A 26,865-nucleotide genomic window follows, 5' to 3' on the forward strand; every position below is an offset into this window, starting at 1 on the left:
AGCCCCCCTTTCCCCTTTCCTGTCTCTCTCTCTCTTCACTCTTTCCGCTCTAAAACACCTCTCTTTCTAGTCCCTCTCTGTGTGCATGTAAACAAAATTGAGGTAATTCCACAGCTTATAGCTTTTACTTTTGTTTATTACAAATGTTGACGTATCAGGAATTCTGCCAGAAGGTAAATCTTGGTAATTCTTTCATCATTTCCATGTATTGGCTCTAATGTGACTTATTTAACAGCTCCATTGTGTTGTGTCATTTGACATCAGTGTGTTTCTTGTAAATGATGACGTGATGGGCATTTCAGGACCCAAATCCGCCAGTGTCTTTGTTGCCTTGGAAATGTCTTTCAGTAGCCGGCTGCCTCGTTAATGGGCATGCATGTAGATGACCTCTTAAGGGTCCGATCTTTCAGGAAGACTTGTTCTTCTCCCAGTCTAAACATAGCTACCCTGATCGCAGCCACTTTTCAGCCAACTCATTTGTTCAGATTCAGGCTAATATCAGCTGGCTCTGCAGGTGGCATGTTGTGAAAAGTTCCCCATAACAAACAGCCGATATTTGATACATGTTTCAGGTCACAAGAACACATAGCAGGGAATGGGGGCGCGTGGGGGCAGGGAGCCCCCCGCACCTGTTAGAGACAGCAGGGCAGAACCCGACGTGGGGTTGGGGGCAGCAAAGCGAGTTTGCATCTTGGCCTAGCCCCAGGGGTTGGTGTTTCGCTCCCGTAGCTTTGATTTCGGGCCCCAGAAGACCAAAGGCTGGCAGCATTATTGGTCACTTCCTCTCTCTCAGCCTTGGTTTTGTCAGCTGTGAAATAGGAGAGCTAACAAGCAGCGCTCGCTGACGACATTGAAGTGGGGCTCGTGAGCGAACGGGTAAGAAAGAATTCTTGAGACGTTTTGGGGGCACAACCTGGATTTTATTAGAGGACGAGGACAGAACCTGTGACCAGAAAGTCTGGGATTCTGAGGAGCGACTGGTTACGTGCTTTCTAATTAGCTGGGGTTAGGGAGAATCTAAGTGTCTTGTTAAAAAATTTATTTAATTATTTTTTTTTTTTAATTTATTTTTGAGAGAGATAGAGACAGCATGAGCAGGGGAGGGTCAGAGAGGGAAGGAGTCACAGAATCCAGAGACAGGCTCCAGGCTCTGAGCTAGCTGTCAGCACAGAGCCTGACGCGGGGCTCGAACTCACAAACCGTGAGATTATGCCCTGAGCCAAAGTCGGACGCTTAACCGACTGAGCCACCCAGGTGCCCCTGTTTAATTAATTTTTTCAAAGAGAGAGACAGACAGAGCATGAGTGGGAGAGAGGTAGAAAGAGGGAGACACAGAATCCGAAGCAGCTCCAGGCTCCGAGCTGTCAGCACAGAGCCCGACGCGGGGCTGGAACCCACAAGCCATGAGATCATGACCTGAGCTGAAGTCAGACACCTAACTGACTGAGCCTCCCAGGCGCCCCAAGCGAGTGTAAGTCTCTAAGGAATTTGGAAGCAAGGCTCTCAGGGTTACTTTCGGTCTTTAATGAAACATGAACATGAAGGCACCCAGGCAGCCATGAGTTTCTTGAGGAGGGTCGCAGTCTGCATGTTTCAGGGGTCTGTCAGTGGGCGGCAAGCTGTAAGGAGATTTAATTTAAGCTGCGTTCTTCTTGCCTTTGTTTCCCTCATCCCTCATGGTATTGCTGAGGGGTTAAGGGAGTGCTGGGAAGGACGTGGGGAGCGTCAGCCTGAAGATGGGCTCTGTCCCATCTCAGGGCGCCCCTTCCAACAGTAAGTAGCGCTACCGTTCTCTGCCCAGATGTTGCTATAAGATGTTTTATCAGCAATCCCTCAGCTCCGATTCCAGCATATCAGTTGCCAATGAGGAGAGCGAGCTGTGTGGAGCGCAGGATGCTGGTCGAGCCCTGCCTTTCCCTATCAGGAGCTGATGTGGCTGGTCCACTGCGGCCAAGGGGTAGAGGCCAAAGAGAGGGTAACAGAAAGCACCATTTTGCAGTTTCGCATTTCACAGCCGGAGGAGCCTTGCCAGCCTTGCAGATGCTGTTTCTGTGCCAGAGCGAGGATGGAAACTGGGAAACTAGTGCCCAAGACTGCATTCCGCCTCCACCATGCGTGCCGTGACCTTGACCATGTCATGCAGACTCTTCCCAGCTCACTTGACGCTTATGTATGGTGGCGCCCACGAGCACACTCAGGAGGACTGGGTGAGGTAGCAAGCACCCCAGAAACACATGTGACAAGCACACGTTCAGTGAGTGCAATCCCCAGGGCAGGGCAGACGGAGAAAAGAGGAGACTAAGCAGAGGCCCCCGTGGGGGGATTAGTTGTGCCCCGACCACATTCTCTAGTGGAGGCAGAAGAGGGATGGCACCTTGCTCCGCAGCTACGGCCGTTTGGCTGAGAAGTGTGTGTGTGTGTGTGTGCATCCTCAGCCTACCTGAGCCTTGGTCATGATTAGAGCAGGGGCATGATTAGACCCTGGGACATGGGGAGACAAGCCAACCATAGGGAAGAGAGATCTAAGCACCTCAGACAACAGAAATTGTAACAGAGCTGCTGCGTTAAATTAAGACAACAGGGACACCTGGGTGGCTCAGTTGGTTAAGTGTCTGACTCTTGATCTCAGCTCAGGTCATAATCTCATGGTTCCTGAGTTTGAGCCCTGTGTCAGGCTCTGCACTGACAGCATGGACCCTGCTTGGGGTTCTCTCTCTCTCTCTCTCTCTCTCTCTCTCTCTCTCTCTCTACCCCTCCCCTGCTTGTTCTCTCTCTCTCTCAAAATAAATAAACTTAAAAAATAAATTAATGTGGGGCACCTGGGTGGCTTAGTCGGTTAAGCGTCCGACTTTCCGACTTTCGCTTAGGTCATGATCTCGCGGTTCATGGGTTCGAGCCCCGCGTCGGGCTCTGTGCTGACTGCCAGCTCGGAGCCTGGAGCCTGTTTCAGTCTGTGACTCCCTCTCTCTCTGACCCTCCCCTGCTCACGCTGTCTCTCTCTCCTAGAAATAAATAAAACATTTAAAAAAATAATAATAATAAATTAATGAAAACAACACATCTTGAGTAGAGCATTAGATATTTCCATAAAAGCCTTCTGGTACAATACGAGATAATGGATCAACTGTAACGAATATCTAGACTGAATGTATTGCCTCGACCACAAAAAAGTAAGAAAAAAATCCACCTGCCCCCCCTCCCCCCCAAAAAGGAGTAGAGGGAGGATGGGAGGAGAGAAACCAGTGACATAAAAACGGAGCAACAAACAGGTGCGAATGGTGACGTCAGTTCAGGCCAGGAGCTTCAGGTGTGGCCCCGGGGGAGTGGGTGCCTGCCCTGCAGCCTGGTGACTCCCCTGGGAACAGCAGCAGAGGAAGGGAAGGGTAGGAAAGTTCCAGTGAGTGCCACCCCTGGACGCTCATTAGGAGCGGATGGAAGTCCGTTCTTGAGGACCTTCCACAGGTGGCGGCCTCAGGATTTCCCCAGGTCATGTTCAACTCAACACAAACACTGAGAAAAAAATTCCTGACACACGAATGCACCTCGTCCCCTGGGCTCCACCCTAGGGTTTCCCTTCTGTGACCCCCTGCCTCTCCTGATGCGGGGTTCCCGCTGGGCTCCAGTGAGCTCTGTCCACAGAAGCCACGGGTGAAAACCCGGAAGTCAGGAAGGAGGGACAGCACCCGCCCCTCCTCCAGCCATCTCTGGTGGTGCCCCAGGCAGCTGTAGCCGCAGCAGCAGGCAGACTGGGCTCCAGGTACCTCGGCGCTACTGCTGCAATGTCCCTCTTCCCACCTGGCATTGGCAGCAAGTTTCTAGAAGTCCTGGTAGCCCTGGAAGTGTTTCCAGGTGAGCCACAGCAGGTTCAAGATCCGGGGACAGCGGCAGCTTCCGGAACCCACGTTAGCACCAAGACCCCTCCCTCCAGTGTTTCCAGCCCTTTCGGTACGTCTGTGTCCAGCTTCCTGCACTGGGTCCCTTTCTGCTCGAAGTCCTTGGAGCCATTTCTGCTTTCCTGAGTGGACACAGCTATGGAAGGAAAATAAGCTATTTGAAGTGAAAGCCAACAATTTCCAACAGAACCGAGTTGGCTTTCCCAAACCAATTCTGAATTTCTGAAGTACGGCCCTTCCCCTTGAAATTTGGTGAAAAAACTAAGGTTTAAAGAGAAAAGAAAGCCACGGGTTAGAGATAAGTGTGTTTGGTCCGCTGAGACCCTGGAGTTCTTCTCTAAGGAAATAAAATGCAGGCACTTCCTGCGCTTAGGGGACTGGCAGGGGTCCAGGGGAAGTTGCCATGTGAACCTTCCAGGGGGGATCCCTCTGCCGATTTAAATCCCGCTCTCCCCCTCCCCATGCCATTGCGGATGCCCCTGTTCAGAACCCAGTTGTCGCTGTCCTGAGAGATGCCTTAGATGTACTTTTAGTTTCTTACCTGCGTCTCCCCATCGGGTGGACAGATTCTGAATCTAGCACACCCATGTGGCTGGCTCACGAGGCGCTCCACGATGCCTCGGGACGGGGACCCTGGTATAAGGCTCTGGAGGATTCTGTTGATCACTCCTGAGAGGCGGCTCCAGATACCGTGTGTCTTCTTTACGAAGAGCCCAGGCTGCACTGCTGGCCTGGCGTGACCTCGAACCATCTCAGCCTCCTGCGTGTGCTTCTCTCGTCTAGAAGCTATGGACGAACTTTCCCGTCCCCAGGTGACTCTTCTGAGGCTAGTGGTGCCTTGATTGGATCTTTTATGATCATTAAATGAAATGAAGAGAAAAACTTTGGCTGGCACTTAGGGAAGCTTCCCGGATGCTTGAGATGGAATGCGGATCCCAAAAGTAGGTGTGTGAACAGAGCAGTTGGGCTGACAGGCCCACGGTACTGAGGGGGGCTAGTTGAAGCATACTTGGGATGACGCTGGCGACTGAGGTATTCCAGTCCCTGCCCTGCGAGGGTCTGCTGGGAAGACGTGACAGAGGTGAGGGCAGTGCTGGGGAGGGTCCACAGTGAAGGGTACAAACCTGAGCGGAGCTGAGGACCTTATTTATTGGATGAGTGAAGGTATGATTCACTCATCACTGGGTCAGCCCGTTGATCTGTAGGTACATTCTTCACAGCTCTGAGGGAAGGTGCAAGGTAGAAAGTGAGAAGAAAATCCTCTGTCGTTCAAGGCTAGTGATTCCTGTTAGGTGGGATTTCATGGTGGTGATGAACTCATTTCTCCCGATTGTGGAGGCTTGGACAACAGTCTGCAAGAATCCACCTCCTTTAAGAAGTGATGCTCTGAGGTTTGATTGACAGTTGAAAGGGTTCTCATGATGCTGGCTGAGCTGAGGGTGATTGAAATAGAGGACGGAGGGAAGGAAGGAAGAGAAGGAAGAAATAAAGGGAAGGAATAAAGAGAAGGAAGGAAGAAGAAAGGAAGAAAGGAAGGAGGGAAGGGGTTTTCATCTACAAAAAGCTGACGACCAGGAAAATGAGGATTCAGGTTGACAGTGGGTAATGAGAGGTGAGCATAAAAACTTGGATACCTGTGTTTTTAGAACGAATCGTTGGGTCAGGACCTTTGTGTGAGGTAGACGTCCAGTCTGTAGAGGCAAGCACCAGAACAGGAAGGAGACCCGCACATACTGTAGACCTACTGTGTGACAGCGCCTCTCCCAGGGTCAATAATCTTGGACACATGTTGTAGAAGAGGTTTGCAGGAGATTCTGTCATCTGATGATTTGTTGTCGAGGAAATTTAGGGTTTTGTTCACAAAAGTATTTTGAATACCAACCTGGCCCTGGCCTCGAGGCTTCCCCGGTGCCAGACCTTCTGCCTGTCTGGTATCAGCTCTTACCACCGCCTGTTTGTCTGCCACGTTCCAGCCCTAGTGGCTTCTTCCACCCCTCACATCCCCAGCTCTCTTTCCCCTGCGTGCTTTGACATGATCTTTCCCCTTGGTGTCCTGGCTTCTTCTCCCTCTGCCCTCCCCTCTGCTTCTCTCAACTCCCTTTCCTCCAGACCCTTGGGACGTTGTACCAACCTGCAGACTCTTACCTCCTGGCATCCCAGACACCGCCAGTGTCACACCTACTACGTGCCTCATTTCTCCCTTTTTTCAACAAGGTCTGTAGCCTTGGATAGTGGAAATCACTCATTAACGTAATGTCTATTTCTCCACTACCCAATTAATAAGCTCCCCCAGGTGGGGGAATTTGATGTATGTCTTGTTCTCACCACCATATTCTACTGGAGTTCTCAGAACAAAGTAGGCACTCAGCAACAATTTATTTAACGCTTGCCTGAACAGACTTGATTTGTTTTCGCCAGGGCGCACAGCAATGGTAGGAGGGAGCTTAGCCGGCCAATCAGGATCCGTAGGCAATCCCATTAATTTGCTGCCTAAAGAATTCAACTACATTACTTCAATGTTTGCATTATTAATTTTGTTGCATAAGTGATCTGGGAGTAAATTCTCCTTGAGCACATCATAAAAAAGGCTAAAGATACATTTGACTACTGTCTAAAGGCAAGACCCCACCCCTTCCCAGAGAATCCATTGTCAACTTGTTGGTATATATTCCTTGCACTTCTTTTCATGTTCTCACCACGAGGCAATATGTTGATATTGGGTTTTCTTGCTTTTTCAAAATCTGTTCACATATAGCATTGGGGGCCGTAGCATGTTACAATCGGCTTACACCGGCTCATGAGAGCTGGCTTTGCTCATCTCTTCCCGGATTTAGAGACTTCACTTTGGTAGCTTAAAACAGGCCATGGGTGAGATTAGTTGCAACAGGAAATCTGCAAAAGCAAGGAGCCTGGTCTGTTTGGAAGGGCGGTTGTTAAACACGTTGGGGGTGGGGGGTTTGCAAATGGTGATGAGTCAGTAAACATTTCTGTGCCTTCCTCCTTGTGCAGATGTGTGGCAAGCTTCTCAGGGGAGAGAACAAGAAGCCGCGGTGCTCTATCAGTCATAAGGTGCACAGATTTCATTTTTTAAAACAATGACTGCCAAAACTGCCTTTCACAGGGCTAATTTAAACTGCCATCAGCAGCTGGTGCAAAGACTAGTTCTCCACACAAGTCTAGAGGGATAAAATCTAGTGTCTTATGTTAGTTTGCATTTTCCTGAGGTTGACCCGTGTTTCCATGTGTGTATTAGCTATTTTTTATTTCTCCTCTTGTCAATTTCCCATTTACAACTTTTTGTTTCCTTCTTTTTGGGTAATTGCTCCTTTGTGATAGTTTTGCTTCCTACTTCCTGCCAAACGGGTCTTTCCCTGAGCCTTTCTTTGATCCATCGGGTGGAAAAATCTCTTCTCCTGGTCTGTGGCTTGCCCTTGAACTTGGTAGTAATTTTTGTCATGAAGAAAGGCCAACCTTTGAAGTCTAACGTGTCAAAGAGTCTGCTGCTTTGCCTGTTCACGGTGAACTCTCCTATCACACAGTCGCGATTTCTTCTTCCCAACAATCTGAGGTTGTAACTAAACACTCCCGTTCACAGGAAGGGAAGCTGAAGCTTAGGGAGGTAAAGGCTGGGTCAGGACCTGTACCTGGGTCTGACTGGCCTCTTTATCACGTTGCCTTTGGGCCATGGCCCCACGCAGCTGCCATGGTGCACCCCCCGGGCCCCTGCAAGCCCCTCCCCAGCACCTCCTGCTGACCCAGCCTGCCTGCATCTCCACCCCTTCCCTGGGTTTGTTTCAACCCCGCAGACAAGACCCCTTCTGGGGTCTTCTTGCCCTACCAGCTGGTCCCGCTTGGGGGGCCTTAAAACAGCACCAGGCCAGCCCTCCAGCCCATGTGCCTCAACTCTGGTGCAGAAAAAACGCCTCCTTCCTCTCACCAAATTCCAGATGTCTAAGCTCATCCCAGTACATCAGCCTCCATCCTGCTGACCTTCGCTTTCTGAGGCCTGAAACGTGCACTTGCCGTCTGGTCCCCATTCTGTGGGCATCTGTATCAGGCTCTTTGAGTCGGCCCTCTGTGCTTGAAGGAAGGGAGATGACAGCCCTTTTCGGTCCTCCATTCTGTCTCCGTTATACTCCAGAAGGTATACATAGAGGGCTTCACCGCCATGGCTCCCTCCAAACATCTGCATGCACGCTCTCTTCCAAATCCTCTCTTCCCCCTCCTTCTGACGCCATGTCACTGCCCTAACCTAACGGAGGGCTAAGAGCTGCGGTTCCTGGTCACTGCCTCCTGAGCCCTGCTGTGGAGTCTGGCCTTTCACATTGGTTTGCAGGGTCCGTGTGGCTTCTGTCAGACTTTAATTTTAATAACCCATAAGAATGGTTGTTTTTGTATGTTACCTAACTGGAATTTAAATAAAAACTTAAACACACAAAAAGTTTTCCAAGTCTAAAAAAATAGAAAACTCATCACGTAGATTTAAATCATTTAAATTTCTTTTTAATTTTTTTAACATTTATTTATTTTTGAGAGACAGAGACAGAGTGTGAATGGGGGAAGGGCAGAGAGAGGGAGACACAGAATCTGAAGCAGGCTCCAGGCTCTGAGCTGTCAGCACAGAGCCCGACGTGGGGCTCGAACTCATGAACCGTGAGATCATGACCTGAGCTATAGTCGGATGCCTAACCAACTGAGCCACAGGTGCCCCTGCATCATTTTAAACAGGGGCGCCTGGCTAGCTCCGTCGGAAGAACATGCAACTCTTGATCTTGCAGTCATGAATTTGAGCCCCATGTGAGAATAGAGATTACATAAATAAATGAGGCGTAAAAAAAATAAATCATTTTAAACAATTCATGATAAAAATGAGGGACTTTATTTTATGTTTGACAATTGAATGTCATGATTAAAGAGTCATAATGTCAATTATATGAAGAGTTTTCTTTAAAGAATCTTGTGTTGGTTGCTGTTAAGAAAAAAATTTTTTTCTTTTACCTTTAGACCATGAGTTCTTCCACTCCAAGTTAAGTGTGCCATGTTTCCCTCAGTCTGTATTTTTGCAGCATTTAGGACATTATTACTGAAGGATCACTTGAATGTTTTTGGGTTTTCCCTTTGGGGTAAGTCCCAGGAGGACAGAACCTCTCCCTTCCTTGCTGCTGTGGCTCAAGTGCCAGGGTCATGTCGTCCTTACTCAAGGCTCCATGCTGAGTTTGTGGATGGATGGGTGGATGGAGGGATGATCCTGTGGATGGATGAGTGGATGCAGGGATGAGTCAGTGGATGGAGGAGTAGATAGAGGGATGATCCCGTGGATGAATGGGTGGATGGAGGGATGAGTCAGTGGATGGAGGGGTGGATGGAAGGATGGGTTGGTGGGTGGATGGCAGATTGAGGGATGGGTTGTGGATGGATGGTGGTTGGAAGGGTGGGTCAGTCGATGAATGGTGGATGGAGGGATGGGTTGGTAGACGGATGGCAGATGGAGGGGCAAGCGTGAACAGCAATACTTTCCCATCACTCCTAGACCTCATTAAAAGAACCCTTTCCCTCTCACCTCCCTCTGTTTCAGAGCTTCACCTGGGCACACATTCTCCAGTATTGATTGCTTTGCTTTAGAGCAGTTCAGGTCGATATCGTTAAAGTTTAAAGCACGATAAAAGTCATGACTCCTGACAATGAATGTTCTTGTTTATCTTCCTTGAAGTAAATGTACTTCACCTCGGCTTGCTGAAATACGTGCCAATGGCTGACCCATATTTTTATGGATTGGCACCAACGACACTTAATAAATCTCTGTTAATTGTGCAACTGAAGATACCAGGCACTGTGCTCGGTATTTTGTAAATATTATTTTATAAATCCACAGAACAATCTTTGGAGAAAAGTATTTCTGTTCCTATTTTCAAAGGAGGAAACGGGATCTCAGAGAGTTTATAAATGAGCAGAGTCAAGGAGTTGGGTGTTTTGGAGTCATTGCTATGGTTCGGTTGTTAATTTTGTTTCCTTATAACTTGACTTCTCTCTATTTTTATGATCTTTTTTTGTAATGGTCATGTGAGAAGAAAATGGCTTTTTTAAATTTCAAAGGTCACTGAGTTATTAGCTTTATACTTTTTATAAAACTAATAGTATGTATATTTTAATCCCCCCACATTCGACAAATATCTATCAAGCAGCTACCGTACCTGTTGTACAGGCTTTAGGTCTGTTTGAGCAGAAAGAACCTCACATGCACAGAGAGCTTAGTCCAATAGAGGAGGTGGTCATTTTTATGCCCGCTGATATCACGATGCTCAGAGAGGTACACTGTGTCATGAGAGCCTGTATTCACGGATTTAACCCTTTGAGGGATATTAGAGAACACCTCTGGGGGAAAAAGACACCCTGAACTGAGGGCTGGCGAGGGAGCAGGAGTCAGCTGGGTCCTCGGGGAAGGAAGGCACCGCTGTGGATGGAGGGAACAGAATGGGCGCAGCTGATGTGAGAAGGAGGCACTGGCCGGCCAGTGTGTCTGCAGAGCAGTGAGCAGGGAAACGGGTGAGGTGAGGATGGATGGGTGGGGAGGGCAAATGGGATTTGAGGACTCCATTTGGAATATTTTCCTTCATCCTAAGAGGTGTGGAAAGATGCGGAAGCATTCTGATCAGGGGAACAGCTTGGTCCTATTTGCATATTGGAAACATTCTTCCCTGCAGATACGGTGGGGAGCCACTGTGCATGTGGAGCAGATGGTACTGAACAAAACCCCTTGGTGGTGCAGGTGAAGGGCAGGGAGCCGGTGGGCCAGTCTGTCAGTGACTGAGACAGAGTGAAGCAGAAATGTTTGCAGGGGCTTACATTTGGGAGGTGACAGAGATGACATAGAAGGTGGCTCTTAGATTCCTGGTTTCCACTTGAGACCGGATCATAGAACCACTTACTAAAATAAGGAACCTTGGGAGAGAAACCAGGCTTTTAGCTTTTTCTTTTTCTTTTTCTTTCCTGGTGCTGATATGGAAAAGTTACTTTTAAACAGGTTAAATGTGCAGTGCCTTTGAAAATCCAAGTGGAAGATTTCAGGTAGTCAACTGAACGGACAGGTCCTGAACTGAGGGGACAAATCTGGGTTAGGGACAGAAGTTCTGTTGAGCGGCCACATGCTACATTCCATTTTATGTACCAGACTCGGAATTCACCAACAGGCAGATTTATTGTTGGCATAGGGCTTACATTCTGGTTGGAAGGAAACATGTGCCATGGAGTGAAATACACCACTGGAAGGGAAGCAGAAGCCCCCCCCCCCCCCCCGGGGTGTGTAGGGACCGTGACTTTCAGAGAGGTGACTCCCATAGGGAGACAGAGAAAAGCTACCAGAGTCCAGAATAAAACAATTGGAGCTTTATTTCTCTGAGGCAAGGGAAGAGCATGATTCCAGGGGGTGGGAGGGAGGAATTGACCAACATTATGGGACCCTGCTGAGAATTGAGCATGATGTGGGCTAAAACTGTCTTTAAAATCTGAGCAGTGTGTAGGGTGCTCCCTTGGTGGTAATAAGGGACCAGAATCCAAGTGTTTCTTTGCGGGGGAAGGGGGAGATTTGAAGAGCACATGGGACAATGAAGAAATAGGGGCTGCCAGTAGGTACTCTTTGCAGGAATTCATTGCAGCGGCAAGGAGGGAGTTAGGGTAGTGGCTGGAGGGGCTTCGAGTTTTGACTTTTGTATGCACTTTATTTCTGATGAGGGAAAGTCAACAGCATTCAGAGGCTATTTGGAAGGAGCCCATTTAGGAGAAGCAGAATAGGTAACGTAAAGAAGAAAAATAATTGAAACAGTCATTAAGCATTTACTTTTTCTCCAGCCATGTGCCAAATGCTGTGGCTGCCTAGATGAACCGCAGCATGACTGAGCACCAGGAGACTCACCCAGACGTGTAGACCAGCAATGCCAAGATGCTGGGTGGCCCCGCGGGGTGTGGAGCAGTGTGTATGTAGCCCAGCATTGGGTGGGGGTGGCCACCCAGGCATCCAGCTGCCCCCCCATCCCCTGCTCCCGACGACTCACCCTGGCTGGTGGATAGGGGCTGTGGTGCATTCAGTAGCACGCTTTGCAGGATTGCCTCTGCCCCAAGGTGGAGATGTGAAGACAAATGAGCATGGCTTAACAGGCCATCTGGTAATTGAATCTAAAGCTGCAATAATGATTGATTCTGCGGACGTAGGCCTAGGCGTGCATTGATTTTGGGGCCAACTGGCTAAGCATTGGCTGACACCCAGGCAGGTACTGCTGTGACTTTGAGAAGCTGGTTATAGAATTTGCTCAGACACAAAGGCTTTGAGAGCTCCTTGGAAAGAGTCCTTCTGGGCCCCAGCGAGCACCCAGGCAGGGCCGGGAAAGGCGGGAGGCAGGGCCCTGGATAGGAGGCTGGAGGCTGGATTCTGCTGTTTGTTCTGCTCTTGGGCTGGGTTCTCCATCTCCCGAAGCCTCCCAGTTCCTATCTGTGAAATGGGTTTCAGACCAGTGTGATTTTCTTCTAGCTCCACACCCCCATATTGGATGTGTGGATTCTCAGACTTCAGAGAGTGAGATGAAAAATGAAAAGCTGTCTTTCCTAGTGATGTCTCAGCCTTCCTTTTGGGGTAACCTTACCCTGATTTTGCTAGACTCTTATTGAGCATTTAGTTTATTCAAGTACTCACCTCGGTCAGTGGGCAGACCTAAATGACTGGCCTATTGTTTATGCCTTCACATACCTTGTGGAGGATAGAGAACCTGGGAGTATGTGGGTTGGTAGAAGATGATGCCAAGATGAATGACTAGAAAGTCAACCACATGGCACAACAAAAGTGTAAGGACACAGGGATGAGGTGGAGTAGATGTGGCATTTTTAGCGACAATGACTATTGTCTTATCCACCGCAATGACCCTGTAGAAGAAGAGGGTCTCACCATTAGTTTATACATGAAGAACATTGGGCTCAGAAGGGCTCAGTAACTTACAGGTGAATGGAGAGTCTGAATACAGATCAGATTTCAGAGCCTGTGCTGTTTGCAGCCACACTAACTGAGAACATCTCCATTAAGAGATGACATTTGAGGGGCGCCTGGGTGGCTCAGTCGGTTAAGCATCCGACTTCGGCTCAGGTCATGATCTCATGGTTTGTGGGTTCGAGCCCCGCGTCGGGCTCTGTGCTGACAGCTCGGAGCCTGGAGCCTGTTTCGGATTCTGTGTCTCCCTCTCTGACCCTACCCTGCTCATGCTCTCTCTCTCTCTCTCTCTCTCTCTCTCTCTCTCTCTCTCTCAGAAATAAATAAAACCTTAAAAAATTAAAAAATAGGTGACATTTGAAAGACCATCGAGACACAGGCAGGATTATGAGATGAAGATGAGGCTATCGATTCATCAAAGGATATTAACTGTGTAGTTTTTATGCCAAGCGCCCTGCGAGAAGCCAGGAGCACAGTGGTGAGAGGTGTACTCTGCAAGCTTAGAGCCACCTGTGGTCTGGTGACAGAAAGATGCAGTGAACTATACCTCTGCACAACAGGTGTTCTCAGCAAGCAGGTGCAGACTGTTCTGGGGACGGAGGAGGGACAATTTCCCTGCGACGGAAGAACTCCCGAAGAAGGGGAAATACAAGCAGGATCTTGAGGGTGAGAGGCAGAAAGCTTAGCGGGGACAGATGTCAGAGGAGAAAGACTATTCACAGAATGCGTATAGAGTGCCCACTTGGGGCAAGCACTGTGCTAGACCCTCTGAGAGTTATCAGGAAACAAACAGGGCTAATCGGAAAGAACTTGTATTTGGCATGGTGGCAGTTGCTAGAAGCTAATGCCTCCTAACCAAAAAGAATAATTAAAAAGTGATTAGAACACTGAATAATAGTGTTCATTTCCATTGCCTGGCCTGATATTCGTGCCAACTCTGAAATTAGAGATAATACTTCCATTTTATGGAAAGCAAAGTGATTAAAAGGACATCATGTCCTTGTACTAAGGAAAAAATGTAGAACCTCACCCAAGCCTTTCAGTGCCCACGCCTCGCCATGTCCGAGTGGCCGAAAGAAGCTCTGGAATGTTTCTCACAGCTTCTTGACATGTCTGTATAATTGATCAAACATACTGTATTGATCTCCTCTGATGGGTTACAAGTGTAAGATTCAACAGGTGATGCTACTGAGCAAATCATAACCTTTATTCAAAGAAAGACAATGATAATGGTCTTACTTAAGAGCAGGGACTATCCCGAGTCTAAATCCTACATGGGCCCTGGATTCTGAATATTTCTGATGCTTGGGTGTGTGTGTGTGTGTGTGTGTGTGTGTATTGAAGGAAGCAGCAGATAGAAGGGATAGCATCTTCTGCATGCTGAGTGGTGTTGAGGAGTAAATGTGTGGGGTCCCCAACTGAGGACATTCACTCCAAGCTGAGTCAGAGCAAGCTTGCTCACAGTGAGAGTGTTTGAAATAGGCCAGCGAGATGGAGATGGATTGGCTCTGTCCCAGGACCTCAAGCTCCTATCCCTGAAGTGTCCATGCCAAATAAGCAGGTGGCTGCTGTAACTCCAGATGCACCTAGGACTGGCCCAGCTGTGGGCTGCAGCCAGGGGAGAGGTGCAGAGGTGCAGAGGTGCAGAGGAGGAAGTATCGCAGAGCTGGGTCCTAGCAACCCCTTCTGTCCTGCATTTGCTACATGTGAAGTTGAAGGTCAATTACCAGGCTCAGCAGGGGCCAGGTCTGAGTAAGGTGACCCATTGGAATCCAGCTGTGCGGGACTCTAAGGGAGAGCCTGGGGGCATTGAAAGATGGAGGAGGGGAGTTGGAGAGGGGAGCACTGGCCCTGGAGTAGTTCCCAAGTTCACGTGCAGACGGGCTGTCCTTTTGTGGCATTTGGCACAGACGTACAGCAGCAGGAGAAGGAGCTGCCGGAGGGAAGGGGAATGTGCAGGAGCCTCCATGTCCTGAAACACCAGCTCAGGCCACCCTGGGCCGCCCTGGGGTTGACAGGGAGGGGGCATGGGATGAAAGATTTGGAGCTGAGCATACGGACCCTGGCCACAATGGCAGGTCTCCGCAAGGAAACCTGGGCTGACCTACGTGTGCCGTGAACGTGCCTCGTTCGTTGGAACCAGGGGCCGTGTTCTGCCAGTGCCTCTGATGTACATAGTTGTCATAGTAGCCACTGCCCTAAACAGTCCAAGTGCCCCCCCCCCCATTGGCTAGTTGGCCTGGCCCCTCCCCCAGATGCTCACACTCCCTGCAATGTGTAAATCAATGAGTTATGCCTGGCACAGCAGATGGCCTGTAGGACCCTGCTCATCACCCTGCCTGGCATTCTGAATGGTGGCTACCTGTACTAACCAATATGGAATGTCCTTCCCCGTCTCCCAGCTATAGGTACAGCCCAAGTGTATGCCCTAAGGAACAGGGTGGAGGGGTCCGATGGGGGAAGGGTAAAGCGCAGGATGGCAGGGTCCAGGTGAGAAAGCCCTGCGACTGGAAAGAGCTTAGTGGCTTGGGGAGGGGAAGGGTTGGATGCAGCCCTTGGAGCGAGTGGGGGGCTGAGGCTGCTGGTCTTTCTGGACTGGTCAGTCCTGGCACAGAAACTAGGCAGTGGGGCTAGGCCTCCCTCTGGAGGGATTTTCCATCTCAGTGGAAGGAAAAGGCAGAACGATCACCTGTTCTCACCTACTCGGCACTGACTGTGGGCGCCCCCTGCTATTATAGTAGTAAGTCACAACTGTCCCCCACATCCTGTGCTCTCCCATTAAGGTCACCGTCACCGTGGGCTAGAGAGTGGCTCTGTGCTCCTTGGAACATATGGGGGACCGTGACTGGGCCTGGGTGTGGACGCTGCTGCTCCCACAAATATTTGATTAGCAGCAGTTACTGCTGGTCCTCCTTGGGAACATATGGCTGAGGCAGATGTCTCCAAAAAGTCTGAATCACATAAACAGGGCTCTTTGCCTCCCATCTGCTGTCTCCCAATGACTTACTAACAGAAGAGGTTTCAGGATTAGAAGATGGAGCCTTATACCCTTCTCAGAAAACCCCATGGTGTGCCTTTCAGGCGCGCTTAGTGTCTGCTATTTGCAGGGGAGCCTGGATCGGTGCGGGTGCTGGCCCATCGTGAGGAACGTAGCAGGAGACAGAGCCAGCCTCATGAGCTAGCTTTCGAGCTGAGATCCGGCTCGCTTCCACAAATGTTTATTAAACACTGCTGCCAACTTCCCAGGGATTGGGTCACTTGGAGCTTTGGGCAGCCAGACATCCTATAAATATTTGTCCATCCTGGACACCGCACAGAGTGCCGGCTCTGTGCTAAGCCCTCACCCGCTGCGGCGTCCACACTGATGATTTAGGCCCAGTGATAACATCGTGGAGAATTTGGATTTAATTCTAAGTGCCATCAGGGGCAATGATGTCCGGTTTATATATCATATGAATAGACTCAAGAGTGGTAATAATAGAAGCGTGTTTCAATATTGAGAGAAAATCCTGAAAGGACACGGAAAGGATTCAATTAATCAGAACCACGTTTTGAATGTGAATGTGAATTTGCAGGATTCGCAGATGATTGGGTAAGGGGGTGAGGGGGAAGAGGGATCGGAGATAGCCAGAAAGCATGGTTCTGCTATGGGTAAGAGATTGTGGGAGAAACACGTTTGGGAAACAAAATCAGAGGCTCTGTCTTGGATGTGTGAGTTTATGGTGTGTATCTGACATCAAAGGAATAATGTCTTGGGGCCGAGGGATCGCACGCACCCACGCAGGAGAGAGATGGGACTCATGTCACACATTTGAGAGCTCTTAGCTTCTAAGTGGTGCATAAAGTGCTGGAAGCAACTCGGGTCCCCTGCGGAGACCCTGTGGGGAGAGAAGAGCTCATAAGGGCGAAAAGACATGGCTCTAACGCGCTGATGGAGGTCTGCAGTGCTGATGGAGGAGGCGCAGGAGGAGGCGTCCCAAGGGATCAAGGGGGAAGCAAGGTGGCCAGGAATAAGAACTCCTCTTGCTGCCCCATGATGTCATATTGTTATTGTCACTTTTCCTCAGAACCGAGGTGGAGGGAGCTAAAATCTCACCCCACATCTCCCAGCTCAGAAGCAAGGAGATTCTGGGTGCTTCTCCATCCTTGCAAGCAATGCCCACTGCCCTGGTCCAAGCCAGCTCTGTCCCCAGAGCTGAAGGGCAGTTGAGGATTCCTCTTGAGCTTCCTCTGAGAGTTTTCTAGTAGCTGGTAGAATTCTTTTGTGAGTACTTTTTTTTTAAGTTTATTTATTTTGAGAGAGAAAGAAGGGGAGGGAAGGCAAGGCAAGGCGAGGTGAGATGAGGCGAGGGGCGGAGAATAGCTCAGTGTGGGGGTCAAACTTGCAAACTATGAGGTCATGACCAGAGCCAAACCAAGAGTCGAACGCTTAACCGACTGAGTCAGCCCGGAGTCCCTGTTGTGAGTACTTTGCGATAGTCAGTCACATCAGCCACACACTCCTGTCCATCTGGCAGCACACTCATGGCTGTTTCTCTAGGCTCCTGTTACAAGTTAGCCCTGTGCCAGGTGCTGTCATGGGCCATCTTGTTCAACCCTTGGGAATGCTCTCCCATCCCCAGTTCACAGGGGAGGAAACTGAGACTCAGACCTGGGTAAGTTCCTTGTTCACAGGAACACAGCGTACAAGTGCAGAACCCAGGCCAAATCCGTGGCTTGTCACTGAAATCTGTTTCTTCTCCTGGCAAAAGCAGGCAGCCATGAACTGCCCTCTGCAATCGAAATGCAAATTGAAACACCTGAGTTGGCCAGGTGGCTAGGTCCGATCTGAAGAGGGCCAGGTAGGCGACTGTTGGGTCACTGGAGTCTGTTAGCGGTGACACGCTGGCCTTTCGCATTTGAGATGAGATGGCAGTGCACATTAGGGACTAAGAGCGTAGTATCAAGTGCTGGCCTTGCTGGGCTCCCTCTGATAGGTAGGTCGCAATGGCGATAATTAAGTAATTAAGCCACTGAGTGTAGATGGGAGAGGGCTCGCTGCTAAATTGCACCTGCAGCCACATTCATTTTCAGTAGGTTCAGTGATGTTTTTTTCTGGTGCTTTGGCTTAGTTTATGTAAGCAGGAATTTCTGCCCGGCCATGGTATGTGCTGTGTAACATGAGTCTTTGCACCGAGTAGGCTCAGAGTCCGACATCCTGGGTCTACTCTTGGGGTTCAGAACTCCACCCTGCACTCAGTAATGATGGAGCCTTGGGTGGAGTCCATGCACACCCGAGTAACTGCAGTATGCACAGCCCACCATTGCATCATCCCCGGACTTCCGTTGTTAATTCTGTAGAACACAAGTGACGACTAGTGTGAGTCCAGCGAGGAGGAAACAAAGTTGGGAAACGCTGGACTAAATACTGAAGACTGCTGCTTGTCGTTGTTGTGCTTTCGCCAGTGGCTGGCATTATGTCTAACACATACCTGAATAAACAAGCTGAGGGATGAGTGGGTACAGAAAAGTACAAGATCTGGCGTCCCTGATGTACTAGATTTGACACTGAGGATGGAACTTAACCTCTGTGGTCCTGAGCTTCCTCATGAGTAAAATGAAGACTCTCATACCCAAGGTCAAGTGAGACAGGGGATCTGAAGTACCTAGAACTCAGACCAATCTCAGGCTAGCTTCTGTAGAGTGAGTTGCAGTGCGCAGAGTTTTGCATGTAATACACCTTACAGAGAAGAGACCTTTGCAAGTCATGTAGTTAATCTGTAATGACATCTACACTCATACCTGGTTTGTTGTGCAGGGCTTGCCACCTCCATTCAAACCGGTTAGGAAGGCCATATAAGATGATGCAAATAACGCGATGTATCTGGAGAGATAAACTCATGCAGACAAGGAGATGTCTTTGGACATGAGCAGCAAAGGGATTCCCATTCTCTACTCCACGGACAGAGGTGTGGGACAGAGATACCCCACAGGGAACTCTTACCATTCAGTTCTGAATTCCAGTGTCTTGCACAGGACTTGACATGTAGCAGGTGATTAATAAGGAGTTAATGAATAAATAAATATGTTTTATAGTAAAAAAAACCCCACAGAACATGTTCATCTGGGATTATGGATAAGGCATAAACTCATATCCTTGTTCATTAAGGGAAAGTATTTTCAGTATTCCAGGGACATCATATTTTAGGTAGAAAGCAAGGAAAATGTTTGTTAGGGGAGCTTAGATGGATGGTGCAGTTGGTTAAGTGATCATCTCTTGATGTCAGCTCAGCTCATGATCTCACAGTTCATGAGATCAAACCCTGCTTTTGATCCCCACTTGGGATTCTCTCTCTCTCTTTCTCCCTTTGCTCCTCCCCTACACTCTCTCTCTGAAATAAATAAACATTTGTGTTGTATGTAAGCAATGAATCATGGGAATCTACCCCCCAAACCAAGAGCACACTGTAAACACTGTATATTAGCTGACCTCACAATAAATTATATTAAAAAATAATAAAACTGAAAAAAGAAAAATGTTTTCAGTTTTTTCAGATAGCTATCCAATGAAAATATGATGTGCTTAAAAAATTGAAGGTATAAGTCCATTTACATCTCTGCAGATATCTCACAGAACTGCTTTTGTATCTAAGTGCCCTGTGAGCAAAAATGCTAACGTGCTTCCTTCATCTCACACGGGCGGAGAAGACCTTGGCTTATACAATGAAATGGGATCCTTTTTAAAAAATTAAATGTTTATTTATTTTTGAGAGGGAGAGAGAGGTGGGGGGAATGAGTGAGGGAGGGGCAGAGAGAGGGAGACACAGAACCCAAAACAGTCTCCAGGCTCTGAGCTGTCAGCATAGAGTCCAACGTGGGGCTCAAACTCATGAACCGTGAGATCATGACCTGAGCAGAAGTCAGACGTTTAACTGAGCCCCCCAGGTGTCCCTGAATGGCCTCCTTTTTTGAAAGCCAGGTTAGGAAAGAACTGGGTCTGATCCTTCTCTTGCTACTAGGGCTGGTCATGGCCACACGGATGATCTGTTGAAGGTGGTTCTTCAGCGCATTAAGAAACTTGCAACCTCCACGGTGAGCTTGCTGGTTCAGGTGTCTGCATAGGGCTTGGGGGCCTGCCTCAGGACTTCAGGTTATTACTTTTCAGGTGACATTTATATGTTCAGTCATCGCTATTCAAAGCACAACCTTTGTGCCAGGTTAGCTGGATCCACAGAACTTTCCGGCTCATGATGTAACCAAACCAGCCTTCTACTCATGAACCCTTGGACCATTGTGAACACCCAGAGCCATCATCCTGTGCTCCAGCCTTTCTCAGCCTACCTTTATTTCCAAGAAACAGTATTCCTTGCCTTATCCATACAATATGTTGACACCTCTTTGGTTGGGGCAAGTCTGTGCTCATCGAGCGGGTCTCCCCATATCCAAATTCCAGAAGAGTCATCAACACCTTGGCTGTTTGATCCCAGGGGATTATACTTTCCCTGTGTGGATCATTTTACTTGTACTCTGGGGACAGAGTCTCCAAGCAAAGTAGCAGCTTTGATGGAGCCACAGAAGGTCATGTCCTACCTCTCTGCCGTGGCCATGAGTGTTCCCCAGCCCTACTGGCCATAAAACACCTAGGCGACATGGGAATTCACTCTGGTCATTCTCTAGAGAAACAGTGAACATCTGCCTCAAGGTGGTTTTCTTTTCTGCCTATTCTTTGAAACTGGTAGAAAAAAATAATATTGAGTTTGGCTTCAAGGTGACCTTCTGTCCTTCCTATTCCTGGAATTAGCCAGAAAATCGCCTGGCATAAAGAATCATCATCGTTATTATCTTCATCTTACTAGGAAGTCTGGCTGGGTTTGTGGAATTTCATAGTTAAACATACCCCTTTATTCCTCATCTCATCTGAATCTCAGATTCACTATGGCAACTAGGCAGGGCATGACTCTTGTCTTATTTGCCCTTCGATTTCATGGTCTGCCCAAGGCCCGATGGTGAGAAAGTGGTGGCACAAGTTTAGAAGGCAAGTTTGCGTTACTGTGGAGGTCCTGTTCTTTAGAACAGGATGAGAAAGCCAAGGTCTTGACTTTGAGTTGCTCTTAACCTCCCTTGGCTTTTCCACTTCTATGAGCTCTGATGTGCTGGAGGATTCTCACGTATGAATACGGCCTGGGTTTGAAGAAATTCGGTGATAGCTTCTCAGCATCTTCCTTTGCCAACAGCCCAAGCCTCGCTGGGCTGTCCTCGGGCCTGGAGGGTTGGGAGAGGATCCCCTGAAGTTTTGACCCCCTGGCATACACCTGATCCTCTGGGGAGCGCCTGTGGGCAGCCAGAACCATGGCCGTGTTCTTGGATCTGGGGTGGGGTTCCTACCACAGCAAATGTGCTGCGAGAGTGCTGCAGGCCCAGATGCTGGGCACGGGGTCCACGTGAGACGAACAGCACCTGCGCTCTGTGATCTGCACTCACAGAGGCCCTGGGGCTCGTGGGGGCGCCCAGCAGAGGGAAGTCTCATTGGAGCTGTAGACATTTGGCGATAACGTAGAAATGCAGATTGTTGATATCACTCATTTATGTAGGGGAAAAACCCCATCAGACCCTAAAAGTCTTTTTCCCCTTGCCTTCTGGCCTGCAACTGCAGATTGAGCTGTTTGAACCTCGCTCCTTGAACGGTGGGAACCATTGAGGAGTTCCTCTGCCCTATTCTCTTTTCCCCATTCCTCTCCTCTACTTTCCATTCCTTCTTCTTCCTCCTCCTACCTTCTTTCTGCTGCCTTCTTTCCTCTTATTTATTTACTTATTTACTTATTTATCTATTTATTTATTTTTCAAAGCAGGCTCCATGCCTAGTGGAGAGAGCCCAACACAGGGCTTGAACTCCTGGCCCCGAGATCAAGACCTGAGCTGAGATCAAGAGCAGTGATCTCAATCGACTGAGCCACTGAGATGTCTACCTTGTTTCTTCTTAATGTTCTAATTGTCCTTTCAGATCCTTATGCTTGGTACCAACCCTGCCACGCACAACAGCAGACAGATGTCTGGGGAGACTCTAGTCCCTCTAGTCCCTGCCTTTTCATGGGGTCACTTGAATAGAATCTGCTCCAGGAAAAAAACATTCTAAAGAGAGACGTGGCTCTTCACTCCCCAGCTAGGAAAGGGCAGCATCCCGAAGGGTCCGCAGGGTCTTTGAGGGTGGGCAGAGCATGCACGCCCCTCATCTCCGGGTGGCCAGTGCCTGGTGCACTGCATAAAAAGAGCCGGAGAGCCAGTACTAGACATTGCAGGAAGAGGCCTTGCGGAGGAGAAAAAAGTCGCGTTTCCTTCAGAGTGCAGGAGGAGGAAGCCAAGATAATGGGCGAGGTGTCCAAGTGTGGCTTGTCCTTGTTGAGGGGAGAAAGTTAACACTGTCTCAGTGATGTCCACAATCCCAAATGGTATCCGTGGTTGGTGAGCCTTCCCTTGCAAGGAGACACCTGCTTATGCCCTACTTAATAGTAGCGAGAAGATGGCAGAGGAAGTCCCATCATGCTTAAGAAACACCTCATCCTGGGCTGAATGGGGCAGTTTGGGATTTGGTGATCTCCAAATACCATTGAATCCTGTGGTCTAGACTGACAATCTGCCCCAGATCAGAGGAGTCTAATCTCTCATAGAAATGTGGCCAGTGGAATTGTATTCAACAGAAAGTGCCCAGTCCTTCCTCTGAGCACAATTAAAGAGTCACCTTATGGCATTTTGCACACCCAGTATGTGCCTGGTCTTAGGATCTTGATTTATTTTATGCTCTTTATGTCTATATGGATCCCAGGTCAGGGTGGATATGACCATTTTTCACATGGAAAGCTGCTGTTGCAGGGGGTGATGTCACCTGCCCGAGAAGGCTGGGTGATTGAACTGTTTTGCTGGCTGTCCCTCCTGGTACTAGGCGGCTCAGGGCTGCTCTGACCTTCAGAGTCTTTACCCCATCTATCCTCTGCCACATTGTCGGGCTGGCTGATAGATCAACTAGGCCTTGACAGTGATAGAGAAAGGGCTGATGTAGCAAATAAAAACAGAAAGGCATTTGCACACAAGGATCACTTCTATTTAAAGGCCGCATCAGTTTGAATCCAACGGGTCTAAATAGGGCTGCGTTAGCCCAGTAATTTTATTTCCTTCATGACGAAGTGCAAATTAGAGCAGGCACATTGGAGCAGCCTTGGTAATGACCTGGGATTTTACATGTTTTTGTTCCCTCTTCTGAAGCTACAGGACAGGTGTTGGTTTGTGTGTCACTCTGCTCTGGGGGGGGAGAGGACAGTGACCCTTTGTCCTGTTTCCAGGGGACTCTTCAAGCCATCTGAGTACAATGATCAAAGCACTTGAGCTGTTTTTCTTTGCTGGTTGCACTGACTTTTCTTGTTATTTTCTGGGCTCTCTTTGCAAACATGCTGTTTATTTTTTTCTGTAGTGATTTATAGAGCACCTGCCTTTTGCTAGGAGACAGGTGCGTTTTATTCATTCACCCGAGACTTCTTTCCTTGGTTGCTAAACAGATGGGTGTGAGCCTAGATCCATGCAATACCTCGTCATGTGGTGAATACCAAGATGCCCGCCTCTTTTCCTTTGAGCCATGGTCTCTTCATCCATAGTAAAATCTTCCCTAGCAGTTTCCTACAAGGATTAGGGAAAAGTACAAATGTGAAAGCATGTTGGAAGCTGTAAAGTGCCACGTGGTTGGTCATTATGATGAACAGGTAATCATCACTTTATATTATGTAAATATTAGCATTATTTATTTGAAGATATTTTTATATTGTCCCTGGTGTGCAGTTTGTGTGTTAAGTGGTTCTGAAATATTCACCCCATTTGTTTTCCATAATGGTGGTCAGTAGATGCAGTTAAGTCCCTTGTCATCGTCAGATAGGTGTGTCTTCCTGAAGTAGAGCTTTACTCGCAGACAGTGCTTAGGAATTGGGGTTTCTTTGGAATGCATTGGAAGACACAGAGTTGAACAACTGTCTTTGAAACCTTGATGCCTAATACAATTAGGATTAGCACACATACCTAAAACTCAAGACAGAATGTTCTCCATATCCTACATGATATGTGAGCAACGTTTCAGGAGTGCGATTCTAGGGGCACTGGGAAGTCCTTGGAGGAGGAAGAGAAGTTTCTGCCCTTATCTTATCTGCTCTTCTCTTCCTCCCTGGTTCTAGGAGAGGAAGATTATGGAAGGTTTCATGGAGGAGCGGACATGACATGTGAGAGGGTGAGGAATTTAACAGCCACTCATTTCCCGCCGCAGAGCACTGCACGGCCAGATCGTGTGGCTTGTCAGGGATTAGTAAGGTTCTTCTGAGAACGGCCAGCCCCGTTCATTCCACATGAGTCTTTCTACGATGGAATGGCATTCCTTCTGTGACTTTAACCTTTGGACGTCACAGTGCGTTTGGGGGCCATTACTTTCCTTGAGCTGGACTGACACCTGAGGCAGCAGGTGCAGGGTGGGACTGGAGTTCACGGGCTCTTACTGGTTTGTTTTGCAGACGGCAGCACCCTGCACTCTGCCTGCACCCACGAGAACGCCGTGCACAGCCGGGTCTTTCAGATCTTATACAGGAATGAAGAGGTGCCCATAAATGATGCCGTGATCTTCCGAGCTCATCTGCTCTTAGACGGAGAAAGGGTAAGTCGTGGGATCTGCCACCAGCCACAAGGTGCAGTCCCCCCTTCCTGCTTTTTGTCGCCACTGCCGGGTAATGGTAAGTGAAGGCGAAGCGAGGGATTTGCTGTAACGTCTGATGGGGATTCGTGGCTTTAGAGAACTCATGCACGTATTGATTCTTTTCTGTACTCAGTCTTTCACTCACGTGCTTCCTCCGTCCGTGTCCCACGCAGTTTCCGTGAACTGAACTACTGAGGCTTTGGTTCCTTCTTCCATCGCCTGTTTGTTCATCTGTTCGGGCAGGTATTCTGTCAAGGAGGCAGTCAGCAGACACCGACTGAGTGTCTGCTTTGGGCAGGGCTCTGGGCAGGGCGCCCGGATGAGGGACGAGGCTGGAGAAGGCGGCAGGAACTCTGCCCTCGAGGGCTTGGTAACTGAGTCGGAAAACAGGTACAGAAGCCAACACCCTGACATGTGACGTGAACTATGCTGGCTGTGTGTGCAAATAAACGGGGGTGCCGCCAGGGTGGGGACATGAGCCGTGTGGGGAGGAGCCACCAAGGAGCTGGCAAGCAGCTGGCTGTGAGATGTACCAACTGCGAGTCCAGAGAGAAACAGAAAGGGTGCCCCTTGCAGGGGAAACAGCATGAGGTAAAGACCACAGACCTTGGGAGCCTCATTCCATTTGTTGGAAACTTGATTGAAAAATCTCTGTTCCGGGGCACCTGGGCTGCCCAGTTGGTTAAGCGTCCGACTTCAGCTCAGGTCGTGATCTCATGGTTCCTGAATTTGAGCCCTGCGTCGGGTGCTGTGCTGACAGCTCAGAGCCTGGAGGCTGTTCCGGATTCTGATTCTCCCTCTCTCTCTGCCCCTCTGTCACTCGCGCCCTGTCTCTCTCTCTCAAAAATAAATAAACGTTAAAAAAAAAATTCTCTGTTCCTCATATTAGCACACATATATTAGCACATATTAGCAAGGAGATATCTGGAGTCTGAGGCATTGCCAGCACCTCCTCAGTCCTGTCTCTGATTCCCACTGCCACATTCCAGCTGCTCACTTCCTGCTGGAATGCCTTTAAGGATATGGAAGTATGTTCCCACTTTAGGAAGGTCCCGTTAGAGGCAGGTCCCCCAGTCATGTTCCCCAAGCGGTGCACGGAGCGCCTCCTGCTGGCCAGGGGCTCTCTTCCCATCATGCCCCATGGCTTTCTGTCTGTCCGTATCCTTTGTGGGCTAGGCAGAGACCAGGTTCCACCCTGTGGCTACATGCTTCATTCCTCCATCCATCCATCCATCCATCCATCCATCCATCCATCTGAGATTTATTGAGTCTTGTGCAGGGACTGGAGGGAAGGGGCAGGGGTGAAGGGAGAGAGGTAGGTGGGGCCAGACTCTGCACTATGGGCGATGGGAGGGAAGGCAGAGTTTATACTTGGGTGAAGGGGAGCCACTGATTTCATCAAAAGGGCACAATGTTTGTCTTGGCTTTGGTGCCCCGTTCCCCCAGTCTGTGAGCTTCTCTGGGGCTGGAGTGCCCTGTCCGTCTTTGCAAGCCCAGCATCTGCCGTGGGAGCCGACCAGCAGATGCGAGCAGATGACTTAGCTGGTGCATGAACACACTGAACTTGGAATTCCTCCTTTTAGGGCCTTTGTAACCCCCTTCTTTGCCAACGGAAATGAATATCCCTAGTGTTGCCTGCCAGCCTTCAGGGACCCTGATCCCCTTCTTCCTTATGCCATCACAGTGACTGTGAACACCTTGTTTGTCACTAAAATCAAAAAGACCAAAACCAGCCTCCATGAGCTGGGCCGCCTCTCTTTTGACTGCTGGTGTGTCTGCCCTCTGCCCTCCCCCACCTGCTCTGGGCCCCAGAGCTAACTGCACCCACTACTCAGTCTCATCCTTACCCTTTGGGTTCTGTTTGGGTTCAGCTTGTGAGAAGCCTGGCGGTGATTGGAAGAAGGGAGGAGAGTGGGGCCAGGGAGTTCATTCCCCGGGCTCATGCTGGGCCAGAGAGGGCTGCTTGCCTGGTGGTGTGCGGGGCTAGACTGTGAGAGCCACAGGTACGCATGCCTTTCCAGCTCCCCATGCAATGACATCACATTGGTAGCTAGAAATCAGTTGTGGTGGAAATATTTCCACCACAGAAATCGGCAATGTTGCACATTTTCCTTCAGAGAGCCAGTTATGAAACATTTATCCAAGGTCTCAGCTCAGGTCGGGGGGCTCGCTCTGTGGAGCTTTCCCTCCAGTTCTGATAACCACTCGCTAAGCACACCTCTCCTGGTCCAGGGCATTAAGGTCACCCTGTCGTTACCAGGCCTGACGCACTGGCCACCATCTGTGGCTTTCCACAAACCATC

At 49.2% G+C, this 26,865-nt stretch overlaps 1 protein-coding gene across 2 annotated transcripts in view; it reads left to right on the forward strand.

The window, feature by feature from the left end:
- FAM135B (family with sequence similarity 135 member B) overlaps positions 1–26,865 on the forward strand; it is a 281,275-nt gene that overhangs the window by 154,927 nt on the left and 99,483 nt on the right. For both annotated transcript variants that reach the window (XM_039232988.1, XM_039232987.1), the window contains exon 4: positions 24,384–24,523. In XM_039232988.1, coding sequence (XP_039088919.1) covers positions 24,384–24,523 — 140 coding nt within the window. The remainder of the gene's footprint in view (positions 1–24,383; positions 24,524–26,865) is intronic.

Source organism: Hyaena hyaena, unplaced genomic scaffold, assembly GCF_003009895.1.
Source record: "Hyaena hyaena isolate Hyena2069 unplaced genomic scaffold, ASM300989v1 scaffold_69, whole genome shotgun sequence".
In the NCBI taxonomy this organism is placed as follows: domain Eukaryota; kingdom Metazoa; phylum Chordata; class Mammalia; order Carnivora; family Hyaenidae; genus Hyaena; species Hyaena hyaena.